The 25,419-nt window shown below is 51.8% G+C and overlaps 1 protein-coding gene and 1 pseudogene across 1 annotated transcript; one reads left to right on the forward strand and one right to left on the reverse strand.

Annotated features, from left to right (window-relative positions):
* Nucleotides 1-2,417: 2,417 nt before the first annotated feature.
* LOC136492137 (putative E3 ubiquitin-protein ligase RING1a) lies at nucleotides 2,418-13,745 on the forward strand. Its single transcript, XM_066488255.1, has 10 exons — nucleotides 2,418-2,690; nucleotides 2,851-2,929; nucleotides 3,823-3,881; nucleotides 11,656-11,737; nucleotides 11,883-12,003; nucleotides 12,113-12,154; nucleotides 12,277-12,795; nucleotides 13,129-13,236; nucleotides 13,340-13,540; nucleotides 13,710-13,745. The coding sequence occupies exons 1-10, from the start codon at nucleotides 2,489-2,491 to the stop codon at nucleotides 13,743-13,745; spliced, it is 1,449 nt and encodes a 482-aa protein (XP_066344352.1). The 5' UTR covers nucleotides 2,418-2,488.
* Nucleotides 4,481-6,137, reverse strand: LOC136494686 (uncharacterized; annotated as a pseudogene).
* Nucleotides 13,746-25,419: the final 11,674 nt, after the last annotated feature.

Here is a 25,419-nt window from a genome sequence, read left to right on the forward strand (position 1 = left end):
AGAGATCCCAAGTTTATCGATCGTCTCTGTGCTCCACAACTGCACAACAACACAACCAAGAGACATGTTGCATACACACTCATGCAATAGTTAGTCTTCAAACTCAACCAAAACCGATCATTTTCTACAAATCACTTATCACAAACTTGACACATAAGGACATATCAACCTTGTGTTCGTAGATGAACGACGAGGCAGCGCCTCTACCTCTCCACCAACACACGTCATCTTGGACATCGATTCCCTGGGTCCTAGATGTGTCTGAGAGGTTTCGCAGATCCCGACGACGAGCAGGTGGGTGCGAGAGGATACGAAGTCGACACCGACAGCGAGTTGACCCTGAGGCCTGAGCGCTGGCGCTGGTGGCATAGATGAGTAAGCCCCACTCCGCTCCCCTGTACTCTCACCCTCTCCGACCGACCTCTCCCAGATTGTCTCCCGTGGCCATCAAGGCGATCCGGTGGAATGAGGGGAGAGTGGTAGAACAACGTGTGCGATAATTGAACGTGTTGATCATGACCTCTGGTCGTGGGTCCGCGAGCTGATCACCAGCTAACACTGGCAGCAAAAGAGACATGGTCATATGGTTCCTGCTAGAAGCATGCATTGAGCGTGCGTGGAGTCGGGCATTCGATGGTGTGCATGTTTCCGCTGTAGTGACTGTTCTCGTTGGATGGCGTAGCTGTGGCAGTGAGTAGCAGGAGTAGCAAAAATTCACGATCCTTAGCAATAATGTAATGCTTCGCGTAGCCACCAAGGCCGCGTCACATCTCATGCTAGTCCCTCGAGCTCACGCTGGCCTCTTCAGGTTCTCCATTGACAGCGTGGGATGCTGAGTCAGCGTCGGTCAACTGGTGCCGCTGATCTCTCGCACCGTGCGAACAACGATCTCCGGTCATGGTTGGGCAGCCACAACAGTGCCACTGCTGTCGCCCATCTCCGAACCACCTGTCATCGCCAGCGATTAGTCTGGTAATGGCGCTTGTACGGCTCTAATACCACTTGTTGGCCCACAGGATCACCGGCTCAGGTGAGTGAACCACTCATCAGTCTTACCGAGCACCCGCTAGTGTTGTCGAGCACCCACTAGCTATGCCGACCACGAACAAGCATTGTTCGTCCCCACGCACTATGGCTAGAGGTTGAAGAAGAGGTAACACAGTACAAGACACCAGCGTTGGCCGAAAGCCCTATATGAGAGATAGCAAATCCGAACTCTCTTTACTGAGTTACTGAGATAGTCTATTTATACAACTCTATCCATCTAGTTCTAGTACAACGCATATGCTGTAACAATAACTAGATAACACAGGCCTCTGCATGTCGCTACAGTGCTGCAGGTGAGCCGTGCGGCGTCTGCACCTGCAGCGGCTACATATCACAGCAATAGATCTTTTCGACGTTGTCTTCCCTTGCTGTGTTCACACAAGATAGCAGTAGATTATGTCAGATTCTTACCTTGCTAGTATATGTCGGTAGCTTGTTCAGTTGTCACAAACCAGTGTTGTCAGCAACGTCAGACAGGCAGGCACCGGCATCGCCGGCCGCCGGCAGAGCAGAGCTGCAGAGGTCGGGCTCGGACCTCTCGCCGGAGAGGCGGGGAGCTGAGAACATTGACGCCTGTGTGGCGGCGAACAAGACGAACAAAGCCGGGGACGCAGCAGCGATTTTGCCTGCCGCGTGTTCAGCAATCTCAGCCTCAATCTGAAATCAAAACACCTGCGTGTTCTCCGTTCTCACGTGGATCGAGCGCCGAGCGGTATGCAAATACAGCCCTCGCCTTCCTCAGTTCCAGAATCGGAATAACAGCTGCCAGCCCCAGGCCCAGGAAGTCTGCAGGCGAGGCGAAGCGGCCGCGGCCCTGACGCCTGCATGCGCCGTGCGTCGCTTGCGCCAGCCGCCAGTCAGAGAAGCAGCAGGCGCCGGCCCCCACCGTCAAGCAGTCAGATAGGCCCTCCGCAAAAAAAAAAAAAAAGAGCCGTTATGAAAATCATGCTATCAAACTTTATCAATTTTCACTAGATTTATAAAAAATACATGTAATATTTATATTTTTAAATAAATCTATTATATAAATATATTCAACTATCTATCTAATTATATTAATTATATATTATAAATATTAATATTTTATTAGATATATTGAGTCAAAGTTAAAAGTTGCTGATTTTTTTTAAGCAAAAATGACTTTTTTTTTAACAGAGAGAGTAGACCCAAACCCGCAAAGCTACCACGAAACGAGCACCTCCTCTCTCGCGAGTCGCGAACCCCTGTTTTATTTTTATTTTCCTCTTCCTCTCCGCCTCCCCTTCCAGTTCCAGGCTCCCGCATCCACCTGGCCACCTCGGCAGCTCATCCTCCCCGTCCCGTCGACCCACACCGCCTCCCCTTCCTCCCAAGCACCGGACGTCTCGCCAGGGCGGCTGAACACTGCCTCGAGCCCATCGCCGCAATCCGAGAGCCAACAACTTAGGGGCGGAAAGACAGAATGCCCGCGAAGAAGCGCCGGTTCCCATCGCCGCCTTCGAAACCCCACGGCGACATGGCGGCTCCCAGTCCCACCTCTGATGCCGCCGCCGGCGGAGGCGTAGTTGAAGGAAGAGGAGGGCGCCCGCCGTTGCCGAGCAGGGGCGCCGCCAGGCCGAGGTTGACTGACCCGGACCCGGAGCCACAGGGCGGACTCGAAGACGGTGAGTGAGCTTGATGACGACGGCATCGAGATCGAGACCGGCCTCCCTCCTATAGTCCTATCTCGTTCCCACCCCACGATGTGCATGTCGCGTTCTGTATCACCGCGCGTATATGGCTAAGAGGCGGCTTGTGCTGTGTGTGCTTCGATGGGTTTGGCAGATTCGGACGCGGAGGGTGACGGCGGCGCGGACGACGGCGACAGTGAGTCCTCGCAGTGCGACCACGGCGGCACCGACGAGTGAGCTTTCCCTCCCTCTTGGCCTCTTCCACGCTCTATCTCTCCGATCCCGTGGACCCCTTTGGTTGTCTACGATATGCTTGTGGCCTGCTTGTTGCGGAGTCGCGGTGCCTATTGCCTCGTGCCGTCGTGCGCCTCGCCCGCCGGTTCCTCGTACCCGACCTGCCAGTGACTCGTTCGAGGCGGTGCATACCGGAACCGGTGACTTGCTTAGTCCGTGTGATCTGGTCGCGTCTATGCAAACGCACCGATCGCCGAGCCGACAAGGCCGATGATGCATCATGTGCATTCGAGCTAGGCAGGAATGCCGTGGCCTATACATGTATGCATGCTTCTGTCAGGGTGCAGGCCATAGCTGGGATTGAAATTGCCGGCCTGCTGGGAACTTGGCGCTGTCCTTTTTTGTTGTGCGCTTATCGTGCTTCAACCACTGCTTTCATGTTTTATCTCAAGTTCTGAACTGCTCTGTCGTCTGCCGTGGCTTTAGCTGTACGTTGAGTTTCCGACTTGTAATGCACATCATGTTTTCAAATCGGCAATGCACATGCTTTAGAAATTCATAAGGTGAAATATATATTCTACAGCTCGGCTTCAGTCTCAAACATGTCTTACTCATACCTCCTGGATAGTTAAATACTTAAGTATGCTCAATATTATTTTTTTAGTTAGTTAAAAATCGACCTTCACTTCCTCCTGCTTTACGTGATCTTTGTGTAGTGTCATAAAATAGCTATATCTTTTTGGTTTCAAAAGAACAAAAATAGATGCTACATTTCTTTATATTTACCTGCATCTCACTGCTCTTCAAGATCATTATTCAGGTTCGTGGACTTTGGAATATTTGATGTTTTACATGGTCTGAAGCTTATAGTGAACTGTTCTGTCTCTCTCAGATATATGCTAGTGAAATTAGCAGATATACGGAAGGAGGTTCAGTGCCCTATCTGCTTAGGTGAGAAAATCCTTTCTCAGTTTGCTTAGGGATATGGATATTCAATTGTTATTCTTCAGTTTTCTAGCATGACTAAAGCATTCAGATTAAGGAGCCGTGTTTCTCTATTGAATTGTCTGCACTAGCTGTTTGCTAGTACAAACTCATCTTCCAGTTAATTGTAGCACGATAATATGGCTGCCTTGTATCATATATATACATGCCATTTTTTATGGTTTACCCCAAATGTAACTGTTTGCTTAGATGTAGTCCGCTTTGTCGTTCTTATTTTAATACATCCTGTTATGTGGCTGCTAGGATTGAGAGGAGAGAGTCGAGGGGAGCGACGGCGGATGGCGGGCTACAGTACCCGCGGCGCTACAGTACCGCGGGTACTGTTTACGGGACGGCGGCTAGGGCTGCAAGGGCGCTGGGGGAGGCCGGCCGCGGGGCTTCGCCCGCGGCCGGCAAGAGAGAAGGGATTTTCTTCTAATCTCTTGCTTGATTAGATTGATACATCTCCTCCCATTATATAGAGAGGTCTGACTTGGCCCCTAAGCAAGTGACTAATTAATCCTAATGGGCTAAAGCCCATAGGCCCTTGACTCCTCTAACACTACACCCCACCTGGACATGCAGCTCGTCCTCGAGCTGCAATCTAACGATGACACTAACGATGCCTCCACTAGACACAACCCTAACACCTAAAAATAAGCCTTTTACATCTCGGCTTATTTTATTGACTTAAAGAAGACTACGACTCTTTATTTTTGACTCCTGAAAATACGGCGGGCACCCTCCGCTTGCTGGACCAGCACGTGTGTAGCCACCTGGATCCCATGGAGACCATCGGAACGAGAGGGGTGCACGGGTATGGCCACCTAGAATTGGTGGCAACAGCAACCAGCGGAGACGTGCTCGTGGCGGACGGTGGCGGAATGCGATGGCGCTAGGCAGTGCGTCCCCGCCGGTGACAAGGAGGGAAGCTGCTCCCATATCGCCAGTGCCGCAGAGTTGGAGTTCGCCGCCCACGGAAAAAACACCATGCTTGCGCCTGAAGACAACAGCAGGTTGGCGCGGTTGCTGGTGGCCGTCCGACCAGGCGAGGTCGACCGACCATGCTAGGTCGCGCTCCCCTATGCTGAGGTTGACCGCCGCCAAGGTCGCCTCGTGCATAGGTGAGCGCATCTTCTGCAGCCGCCGGCGCGCTAGGAGGCCACGCGCCGCAGCCTGCAGCCGCACCGCCGCAAACACCTTGCAGGCACTTGCCCGCGCAATCGCCTTCCTCTCCGTGAGCTGCAAGGCTGCTGCTGTAGGGACGACTGGACGCCGCCGCTTGAAGATGGGGTGTTGTCGTCCCTGCCGGCGCGCTAGGAGGCAATGCGCCACCGCCTGCAGCTGCGCCGCCGATGTCTGGATGCCATCCACGCCCCCGTAAAAGACGCCATCGCTGTCCTGCTGTGGCGGCACGGGGCTGGGGGTGGTGAATGACGGGATCAGTGAAGGAGAGGTGGAAAGCAGCGTGGGACTGCTGCTCGGCACCGACGCCGGCTGTGCTTCAATGTTATGGACGAGGGTCGCGAGGACGTCCATCTGGCGCTGCAGGTGGTCGAAGGTCGCCATCCACTCACCGAAGGCACCTGTGGAAGGTGGAGGCTGCTGTGCAGGCAAGGGCGCCACAGTGGCTGTGGCGGTGGTGAACACGGGCGGAGCTGCGGAGGACAGGGCCGGCGGTGCTGCGGAGAACAGGGCCAGCGCAGCCCAAGGATGTGTGGCGAGCGGCGTGGAGATGGGCATGGCGGCGTAGGATCCGGCCGGCGGCGCTGCGGAGAACAGGGCTGGCGCAGCCCAGGGATGTGCGCCGAGCGGTGTGGAGAAGGGCACGGCGGCGTAGGATCCGGCCGGCGGCGCTGCGGAGAATAGGGCTGGCGTAGCCCAGGGATGTGCGCCGAGCGGTGTGGAGAAGGGCACGGCGGCGTAGGATCCGGCCATGGTCTCTGATACCAGATGTTATGTGGCTGCTAGGATTGAGAGGAGAGAGTCGAGGGGAGCGACGGCGGCTGGCGGGCTACAGTACCCGCGGCGCTACAGTACCGCGGGTACTGTTTACGGGACGGCGGCTAGGGCTGCAAGGGCGCTAGGGGAGGCCGGCCGCGGGGCTTCGCCCGCGGCCAGCAAGAGAGAAGGGATTTTCTTCTAATCTCTTGCTTGATTAGATTGATACATCTCCTCCCATTATATAGAGAGGTCTGACTTGGCCCCTAAGCAAGCGACTAATTAACCCTAATGGGCTAAGGCCTATAGGCCCTTGACTCCTCAGGTTGATAGGATTTCGGATCCTACCGGCGATTGGTCGGAGGTTGTAAGGGTGAGAGATCGGGAATCGAGGCTTAAACCGCGATGGAGCACGGCGGGGCGCCGTGATCTCGCGAAGGGAGAGGGTGGCGTCGCTACAGTGCCACGGTACTGTTCACGGGAGAGAGAAGGCGGCTAGGGTTTCTCCCGGCTCCCTGAGGAAGCCGGAAACAATAATTGTTTCTGCTTACCAAATGAGTCCCTGATCACAAGTATTTATCTCGTCCATTGAAATATGAAAATAACCCCCTGATTCTATAGAAATTATCTAGACTTAGCCACTAATACCCTTTCGCCGGCCATAATGCATGCCGGTCATAACATCTCTCCCCGCCTGCGCAAACAGCTCGTCCTCGAGCTGAAAGTAGGGGAAGTGAACACGGAAATCCTCCAAGGGCTCCCAAGTAGCGTCGTCGTTCGGAATCCCACGCCACTGGATCAACACATGCCAGACTCCACGGCGCTGCTGCGCCCGTAACGCCCGAGCCGGCTCCGGAGACAGCCGGCCATCGACGGTCGGCGGCAGCGCGCCTGGCAGTGCTGGCAGCTCCCCCCGATGGCGCTTTAGGAGGCTCACATGAAAGACATTGTGGAGCCGGGCACCCTCAGGAAGCTCCAGGCGGTACGCAACAGCGCCCACGCGTTCCAGGACCCGGAACGGCCCGGCGTAACGTGGCCCGAGCTTGTGCTTGGCGCGGGGGTCCAGCGACTACGTAGTGCGGTGAAGTAGGCGTAGCCAGACCCAATCGTCGACGGCGAACTCGATATCGCGGTGGCCAGCGTCGTAGTACCGCTTGGCGAGCTGCTGGGCCTGTAGTAGACGTTGACGAACCTCCGCGATAATCTCATCGCGGCCACGGAGGAGGGCGTCAGCAACCTCCGTGCGCGCCGTCCCCGGCTGGTACGGCACCATGGGCGGTGGCGGGCGGCCGTAGACGACCTCGAACGGCGACACGCGAAGGGCGGTGTGGAAGGAAGTATTATAACAATACTCCGCCCATGAGAGCCAGTCCACCCATGCGCGAGGACGATCACCTGTAACACAGCGCAAGTACATAGCAATCACTTTGTTAACCACCTCGGACTGGCCGTCGGTCTGTGGGTGGAACGCCGTACTGAGGCGCAACTTGACGCCCGCCATCCGGAAGAGATCACGCTAGACATGCCCGGTAAACACCGGATCCCGATCACTGACGATGGATGTGGGAAACCCGTGCAACCGGACGATGCCGTCGAAGAATGCCCGAGCGACGGAGGTGGCCGTATATGGGTGGCCCAGCGCAATGAAATGCGCATACTTCGAGAAGCGATCCACCACCGTCAAGATGACCGACTTGCCGCCCACCTTGGGGAGGCCCTCGATGAAATCCATGGAGACGTCCGCCCACACTTGGGATGGCACCTCCAAGGGCTGCAGCAGCCCGGCAGGCCGTAGAGACTCCGTCTTGTTGCGCTGGCACACCTCATAGGACCGCACCCAGTCTTGCACCAGGGTGCGATCGCCGGGAACGAAGAAGTCGGAGCGAAGGCGGTGGAGAGTCTTCTGGACGCCCTCGTGGCCAGCGGAGTGGGCCAGCGAGAGCACCCGGTGGCGCAGATCGCCGTGGTCGGGCACGAAGACGCGGCGCCCGTGGAGAAGCAGCCCGGCGTCCGAGCGCCAGGGCGCCTGCAGCTCGCCGGCCGCCAACTGCTGTTGCAGCAGCTGCGCATCAGCCGCCGTCACCGTCGTGCGGCGGATGTCATCGATGAAGGCGAAGGAGGGGCCCGAGATGGCGCACGCACTGGCGCCCCCTTCCCTGCCCGAGTCGGCCACTGACTCGGTGTCGCGGCGGGACAGGGCGTCAGCCACCGTGTTCAGCCGGCCAGGGCGGTATTCGACGGTGAAGTCGAACCCAAACAGCTTGCTGATCCATTGGTGCTGGGGTACCGTCGACAGGCGCTGGTCCAACAAAAACTTCAAACTGTAATGGTCAGTGAGGATGAGAAAATGACGACCCCAGAGGTACGGCCGCCAGTGGCGCACCGCTTGCACCAAACCAATCAATTCGCGCTCATACGCCGCCAGCTTCAAGTGACGAGCCGCGAAGGGACGGCTGAAGAAAGCGAGGGGGCCGGCGCCCTGATGCAGGACGGCACCAAACCCCACGCCCGAAGCGTCACAGTCCACCATGAACAACTGGTCGAAATCTGGCATTTGGAGGACCGGTCCGGTAGTGAGGGCGCGCTTGAGCGCCTGGAACGCCTCCGCCGCCTCAGCGTCCCATACAAACGCGTCTCGCCGCAAGAGACGCGTAAGCGGGGCAGCGATGAGGCCGAAGTCCCGAATGAATTTCCGGTAGTAGCTGGCGAGCCCCAGGAACCCCCGGAGGGCCCGGGCGCCACGCGGAGGGGGCCACGCCACGACGGCAGCCACCTTGTCGGCGTCCATAGCGACGCCCGCAGCAGAGATGACGTGGCCAAGGTAGGCCACCGACGTCGCGCCGAAGGAGCACTTCGAGCGCTTGAGGTGCAGGCGGTGAGCACGCAGCGCGTTGAGGACGATGGCGATGTGCTGCAGATGCTCTGCCCACGATGAGCTGTAGATCAGAATGTCGTCAAAGAAGACGAGCACAAACCTTCGCAGGAGCGGTCGGAGCACGTCATTCATGAGGGCCTGGAATGTCGCCGGAGCATTGGAGAGGCCAAAGGGCATCACCAGGAACTCGTAGTGCCCGTGGTGGGTGCGGAACGCCGTCTTGGCGATGTCGTCCGGGTGCATGCGCACCTGGTGGTAGCCCGAGCGCAGATCGAGCTTAGTGAAGAATTGAGCCCCATGGAGCTCGTCAAGCAGCTCGTCCACGACCGGGATCGGGAACTTGTCCTTGGACGTCTTGGCGTTGAGGGCGCGATAGTCGATGCAGAAACGCCACGAATTGTCCGCCTTGCGGACCAGCAGCACCGGGGCTGAAAACGGCGACGTGCTGGGCCGAATAATCCCCTGAGCCAGCATATCACGACACTGGCGCTCCAGCTCATCCTTCTGGAGGTGCGGGTACCGATATGGGCGCACTGCCACAGGCGTCGTCCCCGGAAGGAGATGGATGCGGTGGTCGTATGAGCGGGGAGGCGGAAGGCCCTGAGGCTCGGCGAAGATGGCGGCATGCTGCTGTAGGAGGCGGTCCAGCAGGGGCTGCTCGGAGACAGCCGCCGCTGCCGCAGTGGGCGCCTGTGACGCCGCGTCGGTGGCGCCACCCTCACCGCACCAGACGATGCGCCTGCCCTGGCGCCAGAACGATAGCGTCATCGCCTCGAAGTCCCACAGGAGAGGACCCAAGGTCTTCAGGAAGGCGACGCCAAGGATGAAGTTGAAGCACCCCAAGTCGAGGCCGACGCACGTGATGGCGAAGGACTCGGACCCGACGACGAGGGGTACGTTGCGCGCGATGCTCACACACGGAAGTCGATCTCCGTTGGCGACGGTTACACGGAGCTGAGCACCCCCCGAGGCACAAAGACCCAGGCGGCGCATGGTGGCACTCTGAAGGTAGTTGTGGGTGGAGCCGGTGTCAAGAAGCGCTAGCAAGCGCACGCCCTTGATGGAGACCGGCAGCAGCATAGTGTTTTCCGTGCGGATGCCGGCCACCGCATGGAGGGACACCACCAAGGCGTTGGCTGCTGTAGGTTCGGCGGCCTGTTCCTCCTCCGCCAGATGAGGCTCATCAGCCGCCGCGTCGGCTGCCAGGAGGTCGTCGTCAATGTAATCATCAGCCTCCAAGTAGAAGAGCCGCGGGCACACATGGCCACGGACGTAGGGTTCGTCACAGTTGAAGCAAAGGCCCTGCCGGTGACGTTCAACCATCTCCGCCGGGGAGAGACGACGGAAAGGGCGAGCGCCAGCCGCGGGCGCCTGCTGGGTGTTGGGCGCGGCCTGCGCGGTAGCCCCGGCCTGGCCGTGGCCTCCTCTAGGGGCGCGCGGCGGTGGCAGCAGCGCCTGCCGCTGCTGCGGCCGTGGTCCCCGGAAGGGGGCCGGAGGAGCGGCCGCCGCGGCGCGACGTTCAAATGCCCGGGCGAGGTACATAGCCGTCTGGAGATTCTGCGGATCGCGGAGCTCGACATCCACCTTGATGTGCTCGGGGAGACCACCCACGAATAGCTCCGCCTTCTGAGGTCCGGAGATGTTCCGAGAGTGGCAGAGTACCGCGTTGAAGCGCTGCGAGTACTCCTGAACCGTCGACAGGAAGGGCAGCCGCGCCAGCTCAGAGATACAAGTATTCCGCACGGCCGGCCCGAACTGGAGGTTGCACAAGGACCTGAAGTGATCCCACGGCAGCATGCCCTCATCTTGTTCCAGGGCGTAATACCACGTCTGTGCTGCGCCCTTAAGGTGGTAGGACGTGAGCCACGTCCGGTCGGACGCCAAGGTGCGCTGCCCGCGAAAAAACTGCTCACACTGATTGAGCCAGTTCAGCGGGTCCTCAGAGCCGTCATATGTGGCGAACTCCAGCTTGTAGAACTTCGGCGGTAGTCGGTCGGAGACGGCGTCGGCACCGGCAGCTGCCGCTGCTGCGTCGGCCGAGGCAGACACTCCAGCGTCGGTTGCTGCCAGGGACGCCTCCGGGATGAGAGTGCCGTCCATGCCGCCGTAGAGGACGCCGGAGACCGACGGGGCGGCGTGGAACGCCGGCGCAGCTGTGCTGGCCGAGTATGGAAGGGACGGCTGCGGCGACGTGGACGTATAGATCGGGGCCGACGTGGCCATCGCCCACGTCGGGATCGGGGACGGCGAGCGAGGGAATTGGATTTGGTGGATGGGAACAAATGACTTATGTGGCTGCTTGATAGGTAGCTGCTCTCTGTGCCTTGTCGATCGGAGGTTGTAGCTGTGAGAGATCGGAGAGAGTCGAGGGGAGCGACGGCGGCTGACGCGCTACAGTACCCGCGGCGCTACAGTACCGCGGGTACTGTTCACAGGCGGCGGCTAGGGCTGCAAGGGCACTGGGGGAGGCCGGCCGCGGGGCTTCGCCCACGGCCGGCAAAAGAGAAGGGATTTGCTTCTAATCTCTTGATTAGATTGATACATCTCCTCCCATTATATAGAGAGGTCTGACTTGGCCCCTAAGCAAGCGACTAATTAACCCTAATGGGCTAAGGCCCATAGGCCCTTGACTCCTCTAACACATCCACTGGCTATAACTCTTCTGGTTCTGATGGGTTTATTTCCTATAGGTCATATGATGCTGTTTATCACCTGTTCTTTTCACAAAACTTGCTAAACTGGTTGTATATTAATCTTAAGCTAAGGAACATATTTGATGAAACCCTAGCAAATCCAAGTAGTAAATCTGTTTGTTACAAACTACAATAATTTACAGGTTCAGAGTTTGAGAATTTCATTTCTTGATTTGCATCATTTTTTGTCAGATGATGATATACCATGGAGTCTAATCCTTCTATTTTGCAGGCATTATCCGGAAGACAAGGACAGTTATGGAATGTTTGCACCGGTTCTGTAGAGACTGCATTGACAAATCTATGCGACTAGGGTATGATGGTTGATGGCAGGCATCATTTTCTCTAAAATTGTGTCACAATCAATTTCAACAAGTAGAATTTACAGTTTAATTTTGTCTATAGATCATAAATAGAGTGTTATTATCTGATAATAAAGATAATGCTCTGATTTTGCAGAAATAACGAATGCCCAGCGTGTCGCACTCATTGTGCAAGCAGACGTTCTTTGAGGGACGATCCTAAGTATGATGCGCTGATTGCAGCCTTGTATCCAGATATTGATAAGTATGAGGAAGAGGTGATGTCTTATGTCTATAACTCAATATGCCCTATCATCATTTAGTTGTTTGTTTTTTAGCCTCATTTAGCTTCTCCATGAAGTGCTTCTAATATACTTGACACTGCAGGAATTTGCTTTCAGTGAGCAGGAGATGATTCGGAATAAAAAGGTGATCTCATCTCCTTTGGCAATACCAGAACTGTATTTGTTTATACAAAACTCATTTTTTTTATATTCTTATATTATATTTAACCATCAATATCAACACACCATTATTTGCTTTCATTAAAGATACAAGAAGCCATCGAGGAAACATTCCGAAGACAGTCCGACGCAATTGGTAAGAAACGTTCTATGGCAAAAGCAACTGCAACTGCCTTTGCAAGGAAGTACAGGAGAACACGGGGGAGAGTTAGAACCATTACCCCTGATATCGCCCCTACTGGCTCTGCTGAGGAGGATAGAGAAGAAGAAAATGCCAAAGAGACCACCAGAGAGCAATCTTCTGCTGATGATCATTCTACAGTTTTAAGACAGAAAAGATGCAGGAAGAGATCTGGACCACAAGGATCGCCTGCTGGAACCATTGGCAGTATCGACCACAGCTTTGAGGAGAATGATCAATTAGTTGGTGGTAAAGAAATTTTAGCCACCTCTCCATTGCGGGGGGAGATGCTTGCATGGGGGAAGAATGGTACACGGAGCCAAAATCGACACGGCAGTGTTGGTTCAAATGGCAGGATTGGAAGGAGTGGACGCATTGCAAAATTGGTGGATCACCTCCATACTGCTGATGAAATGGATAAAGAGGTAGTTTTCATTTTGTGTGTATGTTCTTTTGGATATAGTATTTTCTCACAGTTACATGAACCAAAACATGTTTGGGGACTCTTTAAACAGGAACAAAACAGCAAATTTCTTGCTCATATCCTGTTTCAACAGTGTTGCTTGCCTTTTCCTTTTGTCCCTGCTCTTCAAGGGAAAAAGTAGGAAAGGATCGCTGGTCTTTTGTCACACCAGATGCATATCTCTACTGTATATATCTTCCATGCTTCAGCAGTTCTGTCGAGATGAGCTTAACCTAAACCTGAAAATGGAGTGTGTGCCAGGTCTGCTGAACTGTCCATATTTCCCGTTTTGCAGTTCCAGCTGTATCTTGTTCTCCTTCCTGTCGACGGACAAACCATACCTAACTTGGAAAAGCCTTATCTAAGTTGTCGACCAACCTTGTCCATTCAACATGTTGTACAGGTGATTGCTTGTCTCAGTGAATATCTTGCTTGGTTTCTGAACATTCCTAGTTTACTCAGTTGGACCGAAATAACAAAAGGATGTGAAATCGGTGTTATTTCAGTTCGTTGCTCTTCAATTATCTTGGAAAGTCGAAGAACTTGAGATGTACATAAGGATGGACCGCCACTGTGTAAGTGTTGGCTCGAATAATTCCGGTACAGATGAAGCAAAACCATGCCCATTTGATGGCTTGGAAAGACTGAGGGAAGATAAACTTCTGCCGGAGCTTCATCCTTCGTTTGCCTCTAGCAACGGTAACATGGTAAGACCCAGTATTGAAGCTCCGACAGCTTGACCCAGTATCGCAGTAAATTTGTTTCAATACTGGTTGCGTACTTGCTTGCTTGCTCATGTTACCGTTTTTCACATTGAATATTCTGCTTGCTTGCTCATGTTGCGCTGATACACTTCGCTCTTGTCTTTAATGCCAGGTGTTGCGATATGCTTTGAAAACTCGAGACTTATGAAGTCCCTCAGCTACCAATTTATGAAGTCCCTGTCCATACGGTGGCAATGCAAATGGGATCTGCATCTGGTGAACGGATTTATGTATAAAAAAAGAATATTCAATGTGAAAAATGGTGTTGCTGTTTTTCTCATTAGTCTTGCTAAGTTAGTTTACCATCTTTGTAATATATAACGAACTGATTAGCGAATGGTCTCAGTAGGTGAGCCAAGCTGTCTTCTATTTACTGTTCATTATTTATACGAGTCGATGGCAGGATGGGAAATCGGAAGCTGATTATAATATAAAACCAAGTCGTTCTTTCCTTGTTCACGCGCCTCAGTCTGCCACCTTCAACTTATCTAATTTCTGTTGTAAAAAAAAGAGTTAAATGCATTAGAGATCCATTAACTTGTGAGGATATTTCAGTTGGGTCTATCAACTTTCAAAGTGGTTTTTTGGGTCCATAAACTTTTAAAATGATTCACTGTAGGTCTATACCTATTTATTTAACCTTAAATTCAAAGTACATTTGTAAAAAATCCTCTACCTTTCTTTATCTTCTACGCACTCACCCTTCAGTCATCGTGAGGTCCAGGTGGACGCCGCATGCATGCACTCGTCCATGTTTCTGTGCGTCCTCCTTCTATGCAGCTACTGTTTGATTGCACTTGGTGGCAATGAGCGTGGCTTTGTTGTGGTGCCAACAAGCACCTCTTCGTCATCCAATCCTGCAGCGTGCTCACCTGTACCACAAGGTATGCAATGCAATGCTACTGATGAATACGAATCAAAGTTTCAGACTATATTCGTGTCAGTGACTTCTGATCCCAACCGTGCGTCCATGCCGCTGGCGCACCGGCATCGGTGGCGGCCACGAACAGGCCGTCCCAGGCCGAGATGCTTGGCCGGGACCGCGCTCGCAGGAACCATATCTTGCTCAAGGCATCAGGGCGCAGGATCACGCTGTCCGACGTGGGCGTGAGCATCCCGACGTCCCTGGGCGCCGCCGTGGATTCGCTGCAGTACGTCGTCACGCTGGGCTTCGGCACGCCGGCTGTGTCGCAGGTGTTAACTCTTTTGGATCGACTAGAGTAGATCAGTGGGTATTTTGACTTCCATTCGGTATGAAAGAACTAGAACATATGGATCCAGAGAGAGAGAGGAGAAAGAGAGAGGTACAGACCGTCGGGCTTGGTGGACGAGCTCGAGGAGTCCATGGCGTCGGTGTCAGTGGCGGTGTGGCAGTGACGGTGTAGAGGTGGCAGAGTTCCGGCGGGGTGGAGCTACGGCGGTCCGGTGGTGCTTCCCGCCGCTGGCAGTGCCACCCTCTGGATCGGATTAGGGTTAGGACAGTGGGACTGTGGCGGCGATGAACCTCGTATCCTGATCCGTTTGCCCCACCTCCTCTTTATAGGCACTGTGCGACGGGGGGCCACCAGCCAGTAGATGGCTGGACGTCCCCGATCAGGACGCGGTCAAGGGGTCCGTCTCGACCGTTGGGTCAAGACGGATGAGATCAATTCTAACATTCTCCCCCTTGATCTCAACTCATACTTTAACTTTAAACTTTGACTTTAATCCCTTTTACTTTTATTTGTTCCATCATGGATTAGTGCATAGAGCATGCTTCATCGTCACGGTCAATCGCCGATAGACTTAACAGCTACAATACACGTCTCTGTTCTGAAACAGATTCTTCAACTTTTGAGCCCTTTATTGTCCGGAAATCATAGGCTATACCATAAACCCATGTCGACTGTGTGTTCTCCAAATACACTGGGTGGTAAGCCTTTTGTACGCGGATCCGCAAGCACTTGCTTGTTACTTTTATGTTCAATACTTTTAGTATGATTTCGGACTTTCTCCTTCACAACGTATAACTTTAACGTCAATATGTTTGGCAGCACACTTGACCGTTGTTATAGGAGCGAACTACTTAAATGGTTATTGCTGTTGAATACCATTATCAATTCCGGGTGTAAGTTCTTTTAACCATTTCGCCTGTCCTTAAGCCTCATAACAAGCTATACTGTAGGTATGCATCTTTGATGACACCACAACTGTTTCTTTGGAGCTTTTCCACAATAAAACTCCAACTGCGAGTGTTAGCTACTATGTGGGTTTCACTAAACATCTCATCAAAATTTAACATTTGTATCCGCAACTATTTGAGAGTACTTATTCTTTCTTACTCACCATGAGGCCTATAAATCTTTGCACAATTGCACTTCTGCCAAAAACATCCCGGATACATAAACTGTGTCAGGATAAGTTCTTGCTTATAAGCATTCAGTAAGCTTCCAACAGCTGAAGCATATAGGACGTCCATTTGATCGATCTCACATTTATTCTTGGAACACTGAAAGTTCCGAAAACTATTACCCTTGACTATAGGAATAGGCGCAGGTTTATTCACATATATACTTTATTTCTTTAGAATCTTCTCTAAGTATACACTTGAGATAATTTTAATACCCCTTTTTCTTTTATCTCGGTAAGTTCCAATTCCTAGAACAAATGATGCTTTACCAAGACCATTCTCATTGAAACTTAAGGACAAGAACTGTTTCTTCTCCAACAGTAGATTAACACCACTACTAGCGAGTAAGGTGCTACCTACATGCAGGATTAGGAAAATAAATTTCCCATGTTTAAACTTTACATAAATACAATTGTTCTCTACATTCTCTTTAAAACCCAAACTTTCTTATTGTACTGTCAAACTTCAAGAACCACTGTCTTGAAGCTTACTTTAATCCATAAATGGATTTCTTTAGGCAACATCCCTTTACGTTCTTTTCCTTCTACGACAAAACCTTTTGAGTTATGCCATGTAAACTTTTTCATACAAATCCCCGTTGAGGAATGTGTCTTTACATCCTTCTGATGTAACTATAAATCGTAATATGCCACTAATACCATTATGATTCTAAAAGAATCCTTGCATGCTTATTATAATCTATTCCTTCTCTTTATGTAAATCATTTCACCACAAGTGGCGCTTTAAAGCTTTCCATATTCCCTTTGGATATCTTTCTATATTTTCTTTGGAGTCACCTTTGTCTTGTAGACTCATTATAGCCTACTGTTTTGGCTTCATTAGAAATTTCTTCTAAGTCCCAAACATCGTTGGTATTTATCGATTTCATTTCATGTTCCTTTGCTTCTTGCCATTTAGACGAGTGAACGCCTCTCATGGCTTCTTCAAATGAGGTGGAATCACTCTCTATTTGAATTTCTTCCTTAACTTTTACTTCTTAGTCGCCAGAAATATCTGATTTTCTTATTCTTTGAGACTTTCTGGGGCCTCATGGTACTTCTTTCATATGGGGCTATTATTACTCTTCATTGCCAAAAGGCAATTGTTCTATAGCCTCCTGTATCACAAGATCCTTATTTACTTATTCATCTTCTTTAAGAGCTAACATCAGGTGTTGTATATGTCATACAACATCAACGTGTATTAAGCAATTTGTTGCTCTAATACATTTTAGTGGATATGTAATCCCACTTCTATTCAAGCCTTAGGTATCTACATACCATGCTCCCCCAAATTACTCCATCTTCTTTAAAGATGGTGTATCTTCAAATTTTTTATTTTGGGTTTAATCTTTCAAAACTCGAATGGTGCTTTAAGCACCGCCTTAATAACTTTGAGACTCGTCTAGTATGAATACTAGCCGACTATGCTATCTTCCTATCGGAACTATAAAAAGTCCAGGAATTTAGCTATTTCTTTACTTTAGGGGTATCGTTATTATGACCGTCTTACTCCCTCAACGATCACACTCATCTTTTATAAATCACTTTTACCTTCAATGCATAGTATGTGTTGCATTATTTGAAGTATGTGGAAGTATCTTTCTTAATTGTCTTTCTTAATTAATCTTACATTTCTCCCCCTCGAAATGTGGTATGAACTTTTCTACCACAATTTCGAAACATTCAGAACTCTTATGAATGAGGAACCTTTGATTACTTACTTCATCCACATGATTACATCATGCAAACAAAATTCGTATGGGAGTACATTTTCCTCATTACACTTCAAAACTCAACATAGTCTATTATTATCAATACTTCTGCAAGTCTTACTTACATATCATTCTTATCTTTTGGTTCACATGCAACTTTCTTTTGTTCTCAAACTCATTGAGTACTTATGACCATGACACAATCAGAGTGTATGGTAAATACTAGAATAGCATAAGAGCTATCCCAAACTTCTCTCCATGTGCGGGATATTTCTTTAGAGCACATGAGTCATCATATCCTTCTCCCGCTATGCGGGATAAGTACTATGCCAAACTCTCCCGCCATGCAGGATTGGTTAACATATGTACTATGCCAACTTTACCCCGCCATGCAGGTATTTTCTCAATCTTTTCCCACCATGCGGGTACTATCACAAACTTTTCCCGCCATGCGAGATAATTCCCTTGAACGGACATAATTGCCAGGATTGGCTCGTGTTCAATCATCAAATTCAGAAATAAATCTGAATATTCTTTTAACACACATGTTTAATCCAATGTTAGTCAAATTAAACATGTATATGACTTTTACAACTCTCATAAGTGAAACTAAAAATAAATTCTTCTTCACAGAGAGTACATAAAAGATATTTCTCAATGAAGACTTATTGATCTATTTCTTTTCTTGGATCAATATCCTAGAATTCTTTTCTTTTGAAGCCATTCTTTAAAGAGAACACAGTCTCTTAAGCAATGACATTCTTTCATACATAACTTGCCCTCAGGCATTTCATCATCTGAGTCATAAGTACCCAGCTCATTTCTCTTACTGCCTTCAAGAATGAAAGCATGGAGGTCTTTTGTCTGAAAAAATATTCAACAATAATGCTCATTAAACTTTGAAATCTTTATGTTCTATTCTACATCACCGTTGGGTAGAAATAGAATAAAACATCATTCTTCTACATTAATTCCACATCACCGTTGAGCAGAAATGGAATTAACGTATAGAAATTCAATAATCTTGAAAACATAGAACTGCTTCTCAAAATTAAATTCTCCTGTTGGTTCGAATTTAATTAGAAGACAATCAACTTCATTGCAGCGAAAACATAAAAATACATTTCTCTAGTTTAAGAGCATTCCTTGATCTTTATCTTTTATCTGAAAAATTGGTCACTTTGATGCAAAATTCATCAGAGATTTAAACTTTAAACATAAAACTCATAGAATTATAATATTGTTATCATCAACGTTGGTCAGAAAATAACAATACCATAATTTAACTTTAAACTATCAACCGACTATTCCTCCAATTAAAATTTTCCCGTTGGTTCCAATTTTAACTAGAGGATCAACTTTTCATCATTTATTGAATAACTATAACTGCTCTTCAAATTAAATTCTCCCGTTGGTTTGAATTTAATGAGAAGATAATATTCTTTAACTTTGTAGTGGTAGCATGAAAAGTTCTTGAAAATAATACTAATTCAGAAGCATTTTTACTTTACTCATCTGTTCTCTAAACAAATGATCACGTTGGATCAAATTTGAGTAGAGATAAAACATTTAAACTTAACTTTATTCATTCAAAATAGCTTCTGAAAAAAAACTGAAAACATCTCCTTGTTCATTTGGCCTGGAGGCCTGCTTGGCCCGAAGGCCTGATCGCTTGTTCGGCCCAGCAGCTGCTCACGCAGCGCGCACCCGCGCCCAGGCCGCATCCTGGGCCTGGGCCAGGAAAGTGGCATCCCGCCTGGGCCGCTGAGTGGCCCGGTCATTCCACGCCATCGGATCAAATCCGACGGCCGTCCGGCCGTTTCGCCTGATCAAAACCTTGCCGTGGCCGGCCTCCCTCTGAACCCTAGCCTCATTTCTTTCTCCCCTTCTCTCTCGCGCGTCTCTCTCTCTCAGCAGCGCGCCGCACACGAGCGACAGCCAGCCGCGCCGGAGGAGAAAACGAAGACGGCGCCACCGCGTGCCCTCTTGCCGCACGAGCGCGCTCCCTGTCGGGAGAGCGCGCCACCGTCAAGCGGCTCCGTGTCGGCGCCCTGTACCCGTACCCGCGCGGATGTATCTCGGCGACGAACACCGGCACGGTCCGGTCTTTCCCGCACGACGGCGGAGATGGTAGCGGTGAGCTAAGCCACCGTCCTTGCTTTTCCCTTTCCCCGTTTCTTCTTGTTTGGATCTTGCTTGCTCTTCTCGGTTTTGACCGATTAGGATGGGGATCGAGTTAGGGTTAGGGTTTCGGGTTAGGGATTCACCCTTTTCTTCTTCTTCCCCGAGTCTGTAGCGGGTTAGGGTTCGGATCTCATCGTTTTCTTGAATCCGAGCCCTCTATTTCCATCTTCACCCAGTTAGGGTTAGGGTTAGTGAAAACCCTCTTTCTTTGTCTAGATCCAAACGGATCTAAACTGTTCTTATCTTTTCTGTTCTTTTGATTCTCTTCCCGCGCGTCAGCAAGCCGGCGGCGGGTGCTCCATCCCGCGTGAGGCGGTAGTGACGGCGGCGGGGAAGCCCTGGTAAGACTACCCCCGGACCGTCCAATTTCTTTAGGGTTAAGGTTCTTTAGGGTAATCCGAATCGAATTCGAATCCCCTTCTTTCTTTTTCTTTCTATCACCCGATTAGGGTTTAGGGTTCGATGAACCCTCTGTATTTCTTTTCTTTCGATCTGAACCGGATCTAACTCATCTCCTTCTACACTGCTACCCCTAACACAATCCACACACTAGATCGACGGCTCTGATACCAATGTTAACTCTTTTGGATCGACTAGGAGTAGATCAGTGGGTATTTTGACTTCCATTCGGTATGAAAGAACTAGAACACATGGATCCAGAGAGAGAGAGAGAGGAGAAAGGGAGAGGTACAGACCGTCGGGCTTGGTGGACGAGCTCGAGGAGTCCATGGCGTCGGTGTTAGTGGCGGTGTGGCAGTGACGGTGCAGAGGTGGCGGAGTCCCGGCGGGGTGGAGCTACGGCGGTCCGGTGGTGCTTCCCGCCGCTGGCAGTGCCACCCTCTGGATCGGATTAAGGTTAGGACAGTGGGGCTGTGGCGGCGGTGAACCTCGTATCCTGAGCTGTTTGCCCCACCTCCTCTTTATAGGCGCTGTGCGACGGGGGCCCACTAGCCAGTAGATGGCTGGACGTCCCCGATCAGGACGCGATCAAGGGGTCCGTCTCGACCGTTAGGTCAAGATGGATGAGATCAATTCTAACAGCAGGTCCTCCTCATCGACACCGGTAGCGACCTATCGTGGGTGCAGTGCCAGCCCTGCAACTCCTCCAGGTGCTACCCGCAGAAGGACCCCCTGTTCGACCCGAGCGCGTCGTCCTCGTACGCGCCCATCCCGTGCGACTCCAAAGTGTGCAGGGACCTGGACCCCGTCACCTACGCCAATGGCTGCACCAACTCCAGTGGCACCTCCCTGTGCCTACGGGATCCAGTACGCCAACGGGACATCACAGTGGTACAGCACGGAGACGCTGACGCTGAGCCCACAGGTTTCGATCAAGAACTTCAGCTTCGGCTGCGGCTTGGTCCAGCGTGGCACGTTCGACCTGTTCGACGGCCTCCTCGGGCTCGGCGGCGCGCCAGAGTCGCTCGTCTCACAGACGGCGAAGACGTATGGCAGCGCCTTCTCGTACTGCCTCCAGGCGGGCAACAGCACCACCGGGTCCTCGCGCTCGGCGCGCCCAGCAACAACACGGCAGGGTTCCTGTTCACGCCGCTGCACAGCGTGCCGAAGGAGCCGACGTTTTACTTGGTCAATCTCACCGGCATCAGCGTCGGAGGGACGCAGCTCGACATACAGCCGACCGTGTTCTCCGGAGGCATGATCATAGACTCCGGCACGCCTGACGTCGCGCGCGCGGTCGTCGGACACGGTAGCGCCGGCGCGCTCGTGGAGATCTGCCAGACGGGGGACTCCGTCTCCCAGACCGCCGCGGCCGGCGCGCTCAGGAACCTCTTGGCGGTGCCGGAGGTGCGGCAGGCGTTGGTGGACGAAGGAGTCGTCTGCGTCATGGTCGGACTGCTGGACCACGGCGCCGCCGCTTGCGCCGCTGCCGGAACCTCCGGCGACCCCGTCTTCGGGCACTGCCGAGGCAGGCCACGGGCGCCCCTGCGCCACTCCCCGGCGCACGCACCGTGGAGGCCTTCTCTCGGACCACAGGCGCCGACGCCGTGAGCAGCTGCACCATCGCGACGACGTTGGCGCGGCCGAGCGCCACCAGCACGCTCCGCTCGTCCCTGCGCAGCGCGTCCAGCAGCCCGTCCACGGCCCGGCTCTTGGCCTCGGGGTGCCCGATCTGCAGCCTCGCAAGCAGCTCCCGGACGTCTGCGGATGGGACCCCAGCCGCAGCCGTTGCCGCAGCCTCTGCTGCAAGCCACGCTGCTCTTCGCTTGGAAAAGAGAGTTCGCCGGTGCAGTTGCTGTGAAGGAAGAACGAGGGCACCGACTTCCATGATTCCATCGCTAGAACCGAAGGACTGCATCCTCGGTTGAGTTGGAGTAGAACCTAAGGACTGCATCCGGGACTGCGCGCTGCTCGTCAAGACCGGTGTGTTGTCAGGCGACGACGCGGACAGGCGCTGCAGCGTGAGCGCGGCCTTCTCGCGCGCCACGAGGCTGCCGGACTCCGCCAGCATGACGAGCGGCGGCAGGACGCCCTCCGCCTTGTCCCGCTCCGCCCCTGGGAGCCGGTGGCGGACGTGGGCGACGCCTTGATGAAGAGCGACGGAAGCAGCAGGGGCGGCGGCGCCGGGGACAGCGACGGCCAGCAGCGGCAGCCCAGTCCGTTGTCTTTTGCAAGACGCCGACGTGCATGCATCATGCAGTGCATGCATGCGTGTGTGCGGGGTCCACCTGGACCTCACGATGACTGAAGGGTGAGCACGTAGAAGATAAAGAAAGGTAGGAGGTTTTCTATAAATGTACTTTGAATTTAAGGTTAAATAAATAGGTATGGACTTGCAGTGAACCATTTTAAAAGTTTATGTACCAAAAAAACCACTTTGAAAGTTGACGGACCCAGCTAAAACCTCCTTACAAGTTAATGGATCTCTGGTGCATTTAACTCTAAAAAAAACTTATCTAATTTCCGACTTTCTGTTAACAATTAACACGACTCTGTAGTTTTTTCGGGAGTTCTGGTCCAGAGCTATTGGATTTTGAGTTGTTTCATTATTTGCGAACTGTGGCCAGTGGCCTAGTCCAAAACTCCAAATACTAGGATGTGCAAAGTTTTCGTGTCCTGTTTTGTCGCCTCGCTCCAACGGCTCCGCTTGACTTAGCGACATGAGTATTGTAAATTCATTTCCCTAAAAGACAAATTTATTCCGATTTAATGTACCACGGTTGTACAGAAATTTTAATTAGCATTTGGATCAAGCATGAACAATAAAGTGGCCTAGCCGCGAGCTTCCGTGCGTGGACGCCGGCGTTGCTTGACGGCGCAAGGAAGAGGACGAGCTCGGCCCAGCCCAGAAGTCAGCAAGCACCTTCCATAGCCACGCCCTATCCGCCCCTGGCGCTGACGGGTGGCGGAGGATCCTGCCTGGTTTTCCAAATCATCCTGTGGGCGACCAGCCGCTGCGTCGGGAGGGTGGTGAGGCCAGGCCTCAACGAGGCGCCCACGCGGCGTCAGACCCCGGATCATCCCCGCCGATTTTTGGGGTAGGTGCTTCAATTGCCTATCCCGGACTCACCGGGTGGCTATCTGCCGGCTTCCCCGCCGCTGACTGCGCTGCCGAGGTTTTCGGCACATGACGCGTGATTGCGAGTGACAGAGGTCCAATGCTGTAGTTGCTACCTCCACTGGCCGCTCCTCCTGCACGCCGTTGATGGGCTCCTGCACGCTGTTGATGGGTGTATGGTGCGCTGGGTGGTAGAGCATGGTCGTGGACTAGCTCACTTCGCTTCGGCAGCATCACCGTCAAAGCCACCTCTAAGTTGCCTGTTGATTCGTCGACGCCCCACTCCCCGTTCGAGATTCCTGCTGCAAATGAGGTTGTCGTGCACTCCTCCCTGCCCTGGGTCTCCTGCGACGTGGACTTCTTCGACCCCATCGCTTCCGAGCTGCAGGCCGTGCCGGCCCATGAGCGATGGGATCCCATGCGCTCCGAGGAGATGGTTGTCACGGAGAAGCCTTCGGGTATGGGGTCCCTGCCGGACCTAGAGGGTCGCTTCCGGCGTAGCTTTGTGGATGCCCTGAGTTGGCCCTGCATCGCTCGCCCCATGGTAGGAAACGGCCGCGGACGCTTGCGCCGGATTCGGAGGTCACGGAGCTTGAGCTGTTGAGGCACAGCTGCGGGTCATCGACTGAACGACGAAGGCCGCAACGCTCAACCTCCATCGGTTGATGCGTCACTATTGGCACAATTGAAGGCGTGGCTGTGCATCCCGCTTGAGACCCCGTTGATCAACAAGCTGAGGCTGAGGAGGTCCCTTCAACGGTGATGTCGGTGCGTCGAAGTGGGAGGCTGACTGCTAAGACCAAGGCCTCCAACCTGACTGTCCAGGCACAAAATATGCTGAAGCAAAAGCTAGGGATCACAGAGGCACAAGGTTCGAACCCTTCGGATTTGGACAGTATCAAGGCCTTCTTCGTTGCGCCGTTGTCGCCCTCCGAACAGGAGGCCCTTCAGGCACTCTTTGCTCCAGATTTCGATCCGATGGCCATGAAGCTGAACATCATTGGCTTCGAGCACGACGCTTTTTAGCCACTGAATTCAAGGCCTGCTGTGTTTGTCCCTATGCTTGACCCCCTCACGGTTGCTAAGTAGTTTCTTTTGTAATCACAAAAATGTGAGCTCTGTCGGTATTTGGCTCGGTAATCACAAACTACCGTCCCAGCTTTAAATTGTAAAACTCTTCTTCTGCTTAATGAATACCGTGTCAATGGCACGTTTGAGAAAAGATCGTAGTATACATACATCAAATCTGTAACACTTGTTGCTCACAAAGATAATTTTTCCAGAATGTGAAGGCATTCCAAACTTGGCATGATCGCCTTTGCTGTTCTATCATAGAGATGACGAGGAAAACTTTGAGCAATTATGTTGGTCACACTCAAGTGATGTAAAATTTTCCCACTTTCCTTGGGGCTCTCTTACCTCAAAATTTAAATTGAACTGTTCAAGTTCCTTAAACGTATTAAGGATACAAATGTGGTCCCATCCAATCCAACCTATGTCCGGACCATTCAGGTATATCATGGGGTTCTTGAGGAAACATATGGCCACCATTGTCTGTGATGATAAGAATAGCTAACGAACAGTTTTTGAAGTTTAGGGGGGATCAAAATCCGGTTTTATATATGAGGGAGAAAAACCAAACTTCATGAATTGTGGACGGGTTAAAAGGAGTATTTCTCTGGCATGCGTTCATTTGTTCTGTGAAATTACCGGCAATGACACTCCGGAGAGAGAAAAGATGAGAGAATCAAAGAGTTTTCAGCAATTTCAGCAATAGCCTTCACTAATCATCAGGTTTAGAGCATCCACAGTAGACACTCAGCATGGTTCTTTATCACAAAATTTAGAAATAAAAAAGCTCCAATAGACTTTAAACCACTCTCTGTCTTTTCCTCTATCCAAAATCACTCTTCTCGCTTTTTATTTTTGGGGAGGCTACATGAATCTCTAAAATCTAAATGCAATATGATGGTTTTCTTATAATTCTTTCACACAAGAAATTTATGATAAACTATTGG

The sequence above is a fragment of the Miscanthus floridulus genome, chromosome 11 (assembly GCF_019320115.1).
Source record: "Miscanthus floridulus cultivar M001 chromosome 11, ASM1932011v1, whole genome shotgun sequence".
Taxonomy (NCBI): domain Eukaryota; kingdom Viridiplantae; phylum Streptophyta; class Magnoliopsida; order Poales; family Poaceae; genus Miscanthus; species Miscanthus floridulus.